Raw genomic sequence first — 13,749 nt, 5'->3', positions numbered from 1 at the left:
AATTAAAAAGAAACTCACTGATTTCACAGTACAACCCCGCGTACTCTTTTTGACAAATACAGTGGAAGTCGTTGATTTCGTCCTCGCATGTGCCGCCATTTTGACAGGGTCCGGAGGCGCACTCGTCGATGTTAATATCACACTGTGCGCCTTTAAAGCCGGTCACACACGAGCACGTGTACGAGTTGATTCCGTTAGTACAGCTGGCTCCATTCTGGCACGGGCTCGATTTACACTCGTCGATATCCTCGTCACATAGCCTGCCGCTGAAACCTGAAAGAAATGTTTTATTTAACGACGTACTCGACACATTTTATTTACGGTTATATGGCGTCAGACATATGGTTAAGGACCACACAGATATTGAGAGAGGAAACCCGCTGTCGCCAGTTCATGGGCTACTCTTTTCGATTAACAGTAAGAGATCTTTTATATGCACCATCCCATAGATAGGATAGCACATACCACGGCCTTTGATGTACCAGTCGTGGTGCACTGACAACCTGGTTTATTGTACAAAATATGTCATTTAGCTTGGTTAACAATATCCTCGTCACGTGGTTTGCTGTTTAAACCTGGTTTATTGTACAAAATATATCATTTAGATTCGTTAACAATATCCTCGTCACATAGTTTGTCGTTGAAACTGGTTTAGTGTACAAAATATATTATCATTTAGCTTGGTTAACAATATCCTCGTCACATAGTTTGCCGTTGAAACTGGTTTAGTGTACAAAATAGGTCATTTAGCTTGGTTAACAATATCCTCGTCACGTGGTTTGCTGTTTAAACCTGGTTTATTGTACAAAATATATCATTTTGCTTGGTTAACAATATCCTCGTCACGTGGTTTGCCGTTAAAACCTGGTTTATTGTACAAAATATATCATTTAGATTGGTTAACAATATCCTCGTCACGTGGTTTGCCGTTAAAACCTGGTTTATTGTACAAAATATATCATTTAGATTGGTTAACAATATCCTCGTCACGTGGTTTGCTGTTGAAACCTGGTTTCATGCACAAAATATATCATTTAGACTGTTTAACAGTTAAAAGTGCATATTCTTCTATGAATAAATTACATGTATTTCTATTTAATAGCGACTGATTTTGAAAAACGATGTTATAGATAGATAGATAGATAGATAGATAGATAGATATATTGACTGATTGATAGATGAATACCAGCTCAAGGCATTTTTGATGATATGCCATCTAAATATATGTGTACATTGTTAGGAAGAATGACATATTAGTTGATTATATACCAACCTGCATCACAGGCACACACAAACCCATTGGTTCGGTCAGAACATGTTCCATTCATACACGGCGAACTCGCGCATTCGTCGATGTTGGCGTCACATTTATGTCCAGTCCATCCAGGGGTACAGCTGCACGTGAAGTTGTCTCCCTTTGGCGAACACGTGCCGCCATTGACACATGGCCGATTGCGACACGGGTTGGTGTTTGTCTCGCAGTTTTTGCCCACAAAATACTGCGGACACGTACAGTTGTAGTCTTTAAAGGTATTTGTACAGTTCCCGCCATTCTGACATGGAGATGACGCGCAAGCTGAAGAAGGGGAAAATAAAGATTAATTATAAACTTCAGGGCCTCGTTTTACAAAGCGATCTTAGAGCTATAATCACAGTAAGTGCATTTACTAGGTCGCTTCGTAAAACGGGACCCAGGTGGTAAACATCAGTGACAAGTATTGCATAGTGAATACTACACGAGTGGCCGTTAGATATACCATATATCTTACAACGAGTTGTTTGAAAACGATTCTAACGAACGAAAACAAGTTTTGAGCATAGAATTGTAAAATAATTGGTATCTAACGAACACGAATATAGTATTGTATATGTTCTAACATATCCTGGAAACCAGGTTTAAAAATAATTTAAATAATTCACATTCATCTTACATTTCAAGAGAACGCAGTTTCACATTGAATTTCATACTAATATTATTCATAAGCATAGGCCTACAATACACTTCTCCAAGCTCTATTTTAAGAGTATGTTTGTTTGTTTCTGTGTTACTTGCTTCTTCTTTTTTTTTTTTTTTTTTTTTTTTTTTTTTTTGGGGGGGGGGGGAATTAATTTTAGTTTGGTTTGATGTAAAAAGATTTTTTATTTTGAAATTATTATTTTTGAAAAATCTTTTGTATGTACAATTTGTAAATGACATTGATCTTCCTAGAATGACTCAGTATCAGTATACTATTACCTACACTCAATTTATCAGCTGCCAAAAAGTATGGACATTTTGGAAAATAGTGTTAACCATTATCGTAATGGAAGTCGTGTAAAACTGCTACATCAGAGCCATGATTTAATCGGTTAAGTGAATGCCCTCCTCCCTATACTGACCAGTTTTGCGGTTGTTCACCCCTTTCTGGAATAGCTATATATAATTACGCGTGATTTTGGTACAGATTTCTGTTAAAAACAGAAATTATTTATTTCATTAATTTGGTTACTAGTTCAACTCAACATTTTGGCGGCATTAAGCAGCTGCCTTCATCAGCGGAATGTAGTTCTCTTAACAGACTATGTAGCGGTCATGCATCCTGAATTATGCCGACAGGGGAGACTGAATGTTTTCCTGCTCTCTCTCCCCCCCCCCCCCCCCCCCACCACACCACCACCCCAGTTCCGTTTTTATACATTAAAGGGTCACAGCGTCTGGTGAATGACGTAACGTTCTTGTTCTCGAGTTCAACAGAGAGGCGCCTCTGGACTTCAGGATCGATGGAATACGTTTCACTCACCTCGGCTCACCGGACGACTTATAACTTTTGGGGAGAAGATGTTATTGATGTTTGGAGATGTGGCGGCAAATTTATGAAAGAAATGGAGGAAAATCGAGACTGGAGGGCACTGAGGCTGGGGGGGGGGGAGTCGGGTTCTCTGTGTGTGGGGGGTGGGGTGGGGCTGGCACCGGAAGTTAGGGGATTTGGCGCTAAGGCGTAGGCGATTAGGCTTAGGGAGTGTTAGGATTGTCCGAGGGCGGCCTCTCCCCCCCCCATTTTCTGCCGGGGTCCCCCCACGCCAAGGTTACCAATACGATTGAGGACCCTCTAAATAATTTAAACTAAAATTAAAATAAATAATTTGTGAAGCCTTCCTGGGCGCAAGGCCCTACCCCCAATGTCCCCAATACCTTTCTTCCCCCGGAGATTAGGGCGATTAACAGTATAAATAATAATTAAATAACATTTTAGATTAGATAGCCCGATCAAATTGCGACAAAAATTTAAATTATAAAATTATAGTTCTTGATAAATAAGTATATTAAATAATGTTTAGGAACGCGCTTAGAAATATTTTTTCTTATGTAAATTATAATTGGCCCTTTTATTTTTTATTGATTTGGTTTAAATTTCAAAATTGTCCCTAAAGTTTTCTGCCCCAAGTCGGGTCTCTGGCATCCAGAGACGGGACTTGGGATAGACATGCTCGAAACCTTAGTGGTATAGGAGCATGATAAAAGTTACAAGACAAGGCATCCTGAATTAAGAATAGCCGTTTGATATCACACGGCTATTCTTAAGGAAAGGTGGACATCACATAGGCTGTTAAGAGAATCACCATCCGCTAATAAAGGCAGCTGAACCAAAGTAATTGCTTGTATTTAGTTCGATTCAAAAAGAATGTGTACTAATGTCACAGATTAGAACAGGCATTAGGCGTCGTTAATTAAGGTAAGACAATTGCAATCGATTTTTTTAATGGAAATGTCAGATTCTGGAAGCAAGCCATTAGTTGACCTTTTATATTTATCGCAAATGTTTTTAAGAACGCGCATAGCTGATATAGCATTGTTTATTAAGATGATTAGTTTATCCTGACTACAGCCACATAAGCATAATTTGAGGCATTCAACCTTGTAATAACAAATCTATAAAGTAAAATGCTATTTTAAAATATTAAAAATGCATTTTGTCTAATTTTCAAAAGTCTTACTTATATCCAATGAGTAAGCAAAGAATTATCCTTGCCGATAGGGGCGCTGATAACCAACCAAGTTCCGGAAGTGATCTTCTGGACAATGCATCACTGTGGACCGCTGTTGTCATGTGCACTCTTTGTTTAAACTTAAGTTACATATATTACACACCATTATTTATTATTTAAAACTTCTAGTATTATAAAACAACCTTTTTTTTAATGAGATAGGCAAATAAGATGGGCTATCACGTTGTCCTGAAACGCACCTGGACTTCCTGTACTTTCTCTCCATGAGACAGGTAACTGTTTTATTCATCTGGCGTTGAGCTGTTACTCACATTGAGGGGTAGGTGTGTGTGTGTGTGTGTGTGTGTGTGTGTGTGTGTGTGTGTGTGTGTGGCGGGTGGAAATTGCCTGAGATACGTACATATGGGTCGTTGGTTAAGCCATCTACTCTCAGTAGGTACACAAGTACATTCATATCCTAGTACTGGATCACATCTGCATGTGCCTGATGCGTCTGCGGCTTGCGTTTTGGGCATATAAACCACATACAATTATTTTATTGCGGCAGTCAGCGTGTGTTTTGCAGACACACACATCGCACGCGTCCAGTCTAGACGCTAATATTGAAACTAATGTATTTCGAGGTTATTATTTTTTTTACCGCATCGTACGCACGCACCGCATTCAGTCTATATGAGTCTTAAAGACCACGACACTGGCTACGGTCGGACTGCTGGTGCTCCCTTGCACCTGCCAGTGCAGGCGGTCCCCTCTCTAACCCACCGCACCCCTTTCCTGTCCTGGACGGAGAAGCCGGCACCTGTGCCCAGGACAGGCGTGCGCTATAAGAGCTTGTTCTGAATGTGCACGTTAAACACTCTGACCTGACCTGACCTGACCTGACACCGACTTCACTTCCCTCGCACTATCCACCAACAAGCAACCATGGTATCATTATCACCTGACAGACGGCCCAGATAGTTGAGGTGTGTACCCAAGGATGTAGACACAAAAATTAATTTCAAATTACTAAAGCAAAAATTCATTAGTAAATGTGTTCAGTACTGTCAAAGGTTTGATGATTTTTTTGTGTAGGCTAAACACCGAGAAGCATTGCGTGCAGTTGTGTTATCAAGAAGAAAGGAGACGACGTCAGCGTCTTGTCTTACCACACGTGTACGTGTTGATGTCGTCGATGACGTACCCAACACTCCAGTAGATATCGCCAGGCTCCAGAGCTAAAAACATCAGCTGTGAGAGAAGAAAAATCACTATAGCAACCAACAGCTATAAAGATAATTTACATTTTAGTTTTATTTTTAAATAGAAAAATGATTACTAAAGAGGTTGTGATTCTCAATTTGTACCTGTACGTTTACTGGTTTTAATAGACACGTATACGTACATGCATTGTAGCTAGCTGTGTTGAGATACAAGTATTCTCCCAACCATAAGACATATATATATATGTCTTCCCAGGACAGCGTGCTAGAACCATAACTGCATACACACCTCGTATCTACCTATCTTCGTCGCATCTTCGATGCTAACGAGCGCGTGGTTCCAGTGATTGCCGACGTCGCCGGTGACGTTGAAGATGACGTGGTCCTCGGTGTTGGCCCTCACGATCACCATCAGCTGTTTGAGAGACTTGGCGTGCATGAAGTAGTAGAACTCCAGGTGACACAGTTGTCGGTCCTGCATGGGGGAGCGCATGGACGCCTCGGTGTCAGCTCCCAGCGACTTGACAGCGTACGCAAAGTGACCTGTGACGGGTAAAATCATATTCCTGTACATGACATATATCAAGGGTTACTCTACTATGGCCTTTAATAACTAGCGGGATCAGTAAAACAAGAATCAATGTACATCACAGCCTTCTCTAGGTATCTTTAAATTCAAAATTCAAATTCTTTTTTGTTGTTGTATTTAGGTGGTAGATGCTTCCTACCCGCTCCACCTGTTAGGTACGGATAGTTATGCGTTCCAGCCAGTGGTCCAAGATTGGTTTATAATCAACTGTTTAAAATTGATTAGCAGCAAGTGGTATGCACCATCCTACAGAGAGGGTAGTACATACTACGGCCTTTGTTACACCAGTTGTGGAGCACTGGCTGGAACCAGAAATAATCCACTGGGCGATTTCTGTTTAAGAGTATTTAATGTTCTTGGTACATGTATTATGAAACGTGATTAAATTCTCTAATGTTTGTGTTATTCTATGTTATATAGTGGTCAAACAAAAGTCATGTCACCCAAGCTCTTGTACAGGAATTTTGTCATGGGGGTCTAGGTTGTGGCGACCAAGGTTTATCGGGGGTCCATTTTACCCCTGAGGAAAAAGGTAAATTTAAATTTGATGAAAAAGGTAAATTTGCTTGAGCAGGGAGGGGTTTCGACCCCCGAAACCCTCCCCCTGTACACGCGCCTGAGCACCTTAAAACACACCACGACTGGTACATCGAAGGCCGTGGTATATGCTTTCCTATTTATGGGATGGTGCATATAAAAGATCCTTTGCTGCTAATCGAAAAGAGTAGCCCATGAAGTGGCGACAGCGGGTTTCCTCCCTCAATATCTGTGTGGTCCATAACCATATGTTTGACGCCATATAACCGTAAATAAAATGTGTTGAGTGCGTCGTTAAACCATTTTCTTCTTCCTTCCTTTAAAGAGTTCATGGTAAATTCGTTCCCACCCCAGTAAATGTCATACCATATGTGTATTTGTTTTAATGTTCGCGTTTACCTTTGCTCGTGCCCGACGTGTGGTCGCCAACGGGCCCGTCCCTGATGGTGTTGATGACACCGAACCATGACTGGGTCTTGCTGCCACCTCGTCGCCACACCATGGGGTCCCAGATGCTGTTGTCGCGGTCGACCTCAAAGCCACACATGTCAGTCTCGAAATCACACTCAATCTTCTGGTCTATCGTCAACGGAGAGAAAAGCACATCAAAGATTATGACGACGACGATAAATGCAACAATAACAACAACAACAACGTTATGCTTATGAGCTTGTAGGATTTTCAACCATCTAATGGTCTTCACGCTCCCCACCAAAAACAAACATAAAAAAAATCACACACAAAACAAACAAAACAAAACCCACAAACACTACCACAAAAAAATATACAAAACCACACACACAAACCCCACAAAACAACAAACAAGAACGAAAGCAACAACACTAGTTCTATGTTACGCATTGCAATAGTAATAACTGATTAAATATAAATATTTGTGTTCTTAATAAATACTTTTTATGAACACTGAACAGTATAAAATGTCCCAGCGTTAAAGCTGATGAGAATGTATCTTAAGGAATGCAAGCTGATCGTTGAAAACAGTTATTATTACAAGTACAAGGACATAATATATTAAAGAGACTGTCCTGAGTGTGTTGCCATTGTTAAGATGTTGCCGACTACATAATTATATGTATGTAAAACATTTTATTATTGATGTACATGTTACTTTAAGTATTTGTATATATATAAATAATTGTAAGTCAGTAAGCTCGGGGCTCCTCAACCCCGACACTGTCAAGAATCTCTGGGGACAATAAAATATTACGGTGGATTTTATTTTATTTTAAATGTTGCCGACTAGCAGACATGTTTTAATAACTAAAATTGCATATTAAATTTTCTTGTTTAGAATATCAGTGTCTGTATATTAAATGTGTTTCTGATCGTCCTAGTGTTTGTACTATGTCAAACCTCATTTTATTTTCTAATATATATGTTTTTCTTCATACGTACTTAATTATAGAGAGACAAAATTCAGTGTTGGCTGCTTACAGACATTATGACAACCAAAAACACGTTGAATATACAGATACTGATCAATAGTCTAATCAAGAAACTATATGTAGTATGTAATTTTAATCATTCAAAGATTTTATTTATCGGAAACATCTTGCAATAGTAGCAAACTCAGGACCATCCCTTTAAATTTATGTAGTTTAAATTGATGTGTGATACATACTGCATTTTATAACCTTCACGTCGTCAACGGCGTATCCAACAGTCCAGTAGGCTGATCTTGGTTCTGTGGCTTCGATGGCGAACTGTCCATAAACAATTATCAAAACAGAAATGTTATATGATTCTATATAACATCAGTTACAGGGGCGTAGCGTGAGCTGGACCTGGGGGGGGGGGAGGGGGGGGGTTCGAATATGAACCAAGTGGACTTTTTCTATTTTGTTTTTGCACCACTAGAAACTCCATATGTAAAAACCTGTATGTTTTAGTTCTGAAAGCGGACCACGGCTACGCTCCTAAGTTACACGTGTTTTCATTTCCAGGAAACCGATTATGCATTATGCGAATTATACGGTCGAGCACCGCCCTATATCGACGTGGTCTAATACATTTTAAATTAACTCCTACTTAATAATTGCCAACCCGTACATGCAGATGCGCTCTACCAGGTGCATACTATAATCTGTAAATTCATATTAACTTTGACCTGATATTCACAGAATTCTTTGTATATACAAATTAACTCCTGATATTCGCTGAACTCTGTGTATAGATTCACACACCTCTTACCTGATATTCGCCGAACCCTGTGTTTAGATTCACACACCTCTTACCTGATATTCGCCGAACTCTTTGTGTATAGATTCACACACCTCTTACCTGATATTCGCCGAACTCTTTGTGTATAGATTCACACACCTCTTACCTAATCACCACGACTGGTATATCAAAGGCCGTGGTATGTGCTATTCTCTCTGTGGGGTGGTGCATATAAAAGATCCCTTGCTAATAATGAAAATCTGTAGCAGGTTTCCTCTCTGAGAACATATGTCAAATTACCAAATGTTCAACATCCAATACCTGAATGTTAATAAATGAACTTGCTTTAGGAAGGGACAAGTAAGGCATTTTGGCCTGGTATGCATAGTCAACTATATATAATGCACATTACTGCTTAATATCAACAAGTATAATCGTATAGTTAATTAATAAAACGGTTAAATGTGATGGCTATTATATATACCTGATATTCGCCGAACTCTGTGTACTTGGCGATGTCATAAAGTGCTCGATTCCATTCGGAACCCTGGTAGCCGGAGATTTTGCCGAGTTTGATTCTCTCTCCGTACTTGACGACGTACACGTTGAGGTCAGCGAGATTTGAAGAGCCCATGTGGTAGAAGAAGGACAGGTCACACATCAAACCGCGACCAACAGGCGACACAAGCGAGGTGACGGTTCCAGGGTTGATAGGACGAATGGCGTACACAAACGTTCCTAAATTATTAAAATACGAATGGAACATCATAACTATATCAAGACTAAATTTTGTCGATTCCTTTTATTTGAAATGTCAATTTAAAGACTCAGTAACAAGTATACATTTCTATTTAAGATTTTAGAAAAACAAATTATAGCTTCTTTCTTACTATAAACTAACCATTAGCTTGTGTTAGCCCAGACCGCTGGAGTAGGCTATATGTCAAGGGCAGCATGCTTATACCGTAACTGAATATGAACATGGATATTAATTAAAATGAATGAATATATAAGCGACAAGAGAGCGAAGTAAAAGTAATTCTATCTATAATGCGAAAAATAAATTCCCTCCCAGACACGAAATACGAAAATGAACATATATCAGGCCGACCAACTTTCCGGAACTCGGAATTCCGGAATTGAATTTTGTTTTCAAATTCATTCGAATTGTTTTCTTTAAGCAACTAATTCTTATTATATTCTACATTCTTAGAATTAAATATCTTTATCACTCATTTCAACCTGAGCTACATTTTGTCCAGTTTTATAATTTTGCAAATATATGTCAAACATTTAAATTATTGTTTTGAAAAGGGCGTTCGCGCGCATAAAAATTATAATATCAGAAAATTCCGGGGAAATATTTTTATTAGGTTGGTCGCCCTGATATATTAATTGAAGATTGAAGAATGATTGGATTAATCATTGAACAAAACAGCAATTAACTACTGCATCATCACACCCCATAATATAATACAAAAGCAGATTGTGGCTAAAACAGGTATCTTCTCCTACACTCCAGACCATGTTTTACATTCGTCATTTGTTTAACACCTAGTTGTAGCTGATTAAATAGTGCTGTTAAATAAACTTTGTTTTTGGCTTTACTTTGGTTAGCTTGGTTTGCTTGACTTTGCATTACTTTACCTTGCTTTGCCTTACCTTGGCTTCATTGTATTGCCTTGCGTTACTTTACCTTGCTTTGCCTTACCTTGGCATTGCTTCATTGTATTGCCTTGCGTTACTTTACCTTGCTTTGCCTTACCTTGGCATTGCTTCATTGTATTGCCTTGCGTTACTTTACCTTGCTTTGCCTTACCTTGGCTTCATTGTATTGCCTTGCGTTACTTTACCTTGCTTTGCTTTGCCTTACCTTGGCATTGCTTCATTGTATTGCCTTGCGTTACTTTACCTTGCTTTGCTTTGCCTTACCTTGGCATTGCTTCATTGTATTGCCTTGCGTTACTTTACCTTGCTTTGCCTTACCTTAGCTTCATTGTATTGCCTTGCGTTACTTTACCTTGCTTTGCTTTGCCTTACCTTGGCATTGCTTCATTGTATTGCCTTGCGTTACTTTACCTTGCTTTGCCTTACCTTAGCTTCATTGTATTGCCTTGCGTTACTTTACCTTGCTTTGCTTTGCCTTACCTTGGCATTGCTTCATTGTATTGCCTTGCGTTACTTTACCTTGCTTTGCCTTACCTTGGCTTCATTGTATTGCCTTGCGTTACTTTACCTTGCTTTGCTTTGCCTTACCTTGGCATTGCTTCATTGTATTGCCTTGCGTTACTTTACCTTGCTTTGCTTTGCCTTACCTTGGCATTGCTTCATTGTATTGCCTTGCGTTACTTTACCTTGCTTTGCCTTACCTTAGCTTCATTGTATTGCCTTGCGTTACTTTACCTTGCTTTGCTTTGCCTTACCTTGGCATTGCTTCATTGTATTGCCTTGCGTTACTTTACCTTGCTTTGCCTTACCTTAGCTTCATTGTATTGCCTTGCGTTACTTTACCTTGCTTTGCTTTGCCTTACCTTGGCATAGCTTCATTGTATTGCCTTGCGTTACTTTACCTTGCTTTGCTTTGCCTTACCTTGGCATTGCTTCATTGTATTGCCTTGCGTTACTTTACCTTGCTTTGCCTTACCTTAGCTTCATTGTATTGCCTTGCGTTACTTTACCTTGCTTTACCGTACCTTGGCTTCATTGTATTGCCTTGCGTTACTTTACCTTGCTTTGCCTTACCTTGGCATTGCTTCATTGTATTGCCTTGCGTTACTTTACCTTGCTTTACCATACCTTGGCATTGCTTCATTGTATTGCCTTGCGTTACTTTATCTTGCTTTGCTTTGCCTTACCTTGGCATTGCTTCATTGTATTGCCTTGCGTTACTTTACCTTGCTTTACCATACCTTGGCATTGCTTCATTGTATTGCCTTGCGTTACTTTACCTTGCTTTGCCTTACCTTGGCTTCATTGTATTGCCTTGCGTTACTTTACCTTGCTTTGCCTTACCTTGGCATTGCTTCATTGTATTGCCTTGCGTTACTTTACCTTGCTTTGCCTTACCTTGGCATTGCTTCATTGTATTGCCTTGCGTTACTTTACCTTGCTTTGCCTTACCTTGGCATTGCTTCATTGTATTGCCTTGCGTTACTTTACCTTGCTTTACCTTACCTTGGCTTCATTGTATTGCCTTGCGTTACTTTACCTTGCTTTGCCTTAGCTTGGCATTGCTTCATTGTATTGCCTTGCGTTACTTTACCTTGCTTTGCCTTACCTTGGCATTGCTTCATTGTATTGCCTTGCGTTACTTTACCTTGCTTTACCTTACCTTGGCTTTATTGTATTGCCTTGCGTTACTTTACCTTGCTTTGCCTTAGCTTGGCATTGCTTCATTGTATTGCCTTGCGTTACTTTACCTTGCTTTGCCTTACCTTGGCATTGCTTCATTGTATTGCCTTGCGTTACTTTACCTTGCTTTGCCTTACCTTGGCTTCATTGCATTGCCTTGCGTTACTTTACCTTGCTTTGCCTTACCTTGGCATTGCTTCATTGTATTGCCTTGCGTTACTTTACCTTGCTTTACCATACCTTGGCATTGCTTCATTGTATTGCCTTGCGTTACTTTACCTTGCTTTGCCTTACCTTGGCTTCATTGTATTGCATTGCGTTACTTTACCTTGCTTTGCCTTACCTTGGCATTGCTTCATTGTATTGCCTTGCGTTACTTTACCTCGCCTTGTCTTGCTTTGCTTTACATTGCTTTGTTGTGTTGTTCCTTGCTTCGTGTTGCTTTGCTTGTTTTGCCTAGCCTTTCCTTTTCTTTCCTTTCCTTGCTTTGCCCTACCTATTCTTGTCTTGCCTAGCCTTTTGTTGCCGTAGCGTGCCGTGGCGTGCCGTGGCGTGCCTTGCCTTTCCTTGCCATGTCTTGTCTTGTCATTACCTCCTTGTGTTGTTTTGCGTTGCGTTACTTTGCATTGCCCTACCTTGTCTTGATTTGCCTAGTCTTTCCTTTTCTTTCCTTTCTTTGCCTTGCCCTACCTAGTCTTGTCTTCCCTAACCTTTGTTTCAGCGGCGTGCTTTGTCTTACCTTGTCATGTCTTACCGTGTCATTACCTCCTTACCTTGCTTTGCCTAGCCTTTTGTTTCTTTGCCATACCTTGCCATACAGGCAGCGTGCGCCTTTCCTTGCCTTGCCGAATCCCTGTCATTGCCTCCTTGCTTTGCGTTGTTTTACGCTTTCCTTTCGAGTTGCTTTGCTTGATTTGTCCCACTTAGCCTTGTCTTGCATTACCTTTCCTTAGCTTGCCCTACTTAGTCTTGCTGAGCCATTAATTATCTTGCTTTGCCCCACCTTGCCTTCCCTTCCCTTTTCTTTCCTTACCTTGGATGCATTGTTTTGCAGTGCCTTGCCTTGATTTGCGTGGCATTACGTTGCCTTGCCTCATCTTACTTTCCAGTGATTATTGTAGTGTGCTTTGTATTACTTTGTTTTCAGTAGCTCTGCGCTTTTTTTTTTTTTGCTTACATCAAATCTAACAATATGTTATTGGTTGTTGTTTTTGTAAACGTCATACCGTCTTGTTTTCCAGTCGTGTGGTCCCCGTTGGGTCCGAACGTGAGGAGCTGCTGCTCGAAGAACTGCTGTTTCTCCACAGCCTCGCCCCGCCTCCACTCCATGACGTCATACAGCCCGGGGGTGTTGTTCTTCTCCACCGTCCAGCCACACAGGTCTTTCTCAAAGCTGCAGTCCATCACCCCGGCTAGACAGTTAAAACAAAATAGTGTGTTTTGTTTAACGACACCAGTAGAGCACATTGATTTATTAATCATCGGCTATTGAATGTTAAACATTTGGTAAATCTTAAATATGGAGTGGAAACCCGCCACAATTTTCCATTAATAGCAAGGGATCTTTTATATGCACCATCCTAAGCACATCACACACCACGGCCTTTGGTATGCCAGTCGTGGTGCACTGGGTGGATGTGGGGACCACCGACGGGAATTGATCCTAGAGCGACCGCGCATCAGGCAAGCTCTTTACCACAAGCTACCTCCTCTCCCCCCCCCCCCCCCCCCCCCCCCCCCCGGCTGGACAGAAACACAAATAATGTGAAAGATGAGTGCTGATCAGGAGGGCGAGCGATCGCTGTTTACATTTTTTTTAAATATGATTACGCTGGTAGGAGCCCTTCCCGCACTATGAGTTACCCAGCGTACGGGTTGTAGAAGTAAGCTCGTGAAATGGAT

At 40.5% G+C, this 13,749-nt stretch overlaps 1 protein-coding gene across 1 annotated transcript in view; it reads right to left on the bottom strand.

Annotated features, from left to right (window-relative positions):
• LOC121368566 (MAM and LDL-receptor class A domain-containing protein 2-like) overlaps nucleotides 1-13,251 on the bottom strand; it is a 29,147-nt gene extending 15,896 nt beyond the window's left edge. The window contains exons 1-8 of the mRNA XM_041493304.1: nucleotides 13,074-13,251; nucleotides 8,981-9,234; nucleotides 7,958-8,039; nucleotides 6,715-6,894; nucleotides 5,479-5,732; nucleotides 5,136-5,217; nucleotides 1,274-1,576; nucleotides 19-273 (exon numbers count right to left, since the gene is read on the bottom strand). Of these exons, the coding sequence (XP_041349238.1) occupies nucleotides 19-273; nucleotides 1,274-1,576; nucleotides 5,136-5,217; nucleotides 5,479-5,732; nucleotides 6,715-6,894; nucleotides 7,958-8,039; nucleotides 8,981-9,234; nucleotides 13,074-13,251 (1,588 nt within the window). The remainder of the gene's footprint in view (nucleotides 1-18; nucleotides 274-1,273; nucleotides 1,577-5,135; nucleotides 5,218-5,478; nucleotides 5,733-6,714; nucleotides 6,895-7,957; nucleotides 8,040-8,980; nucleotides 9,235-13,073) is intronic.
• Nucleotides 13,252-13,749: the final 498 nt, after the last annotated feature.

This window comes from Gigantopelta aegis, chromosome 3, assembly GCF_016097555.1.
Source record: "Gigantopelta aegis isolate Gae_Host chromosome 3, Gae_host_genome, whole genome shotgun sequence".
NCBI lineage: Eukaryota > Metazoa > Mollusca > Gastropoda > Neomphalida > Peltospiridae > Gigantopelta > Gigantopelta aegis.
Note: the sequence above shows the minus strand (reverse complement) of the source record. Positions and strands in the feature narration are given on the sequence as shown.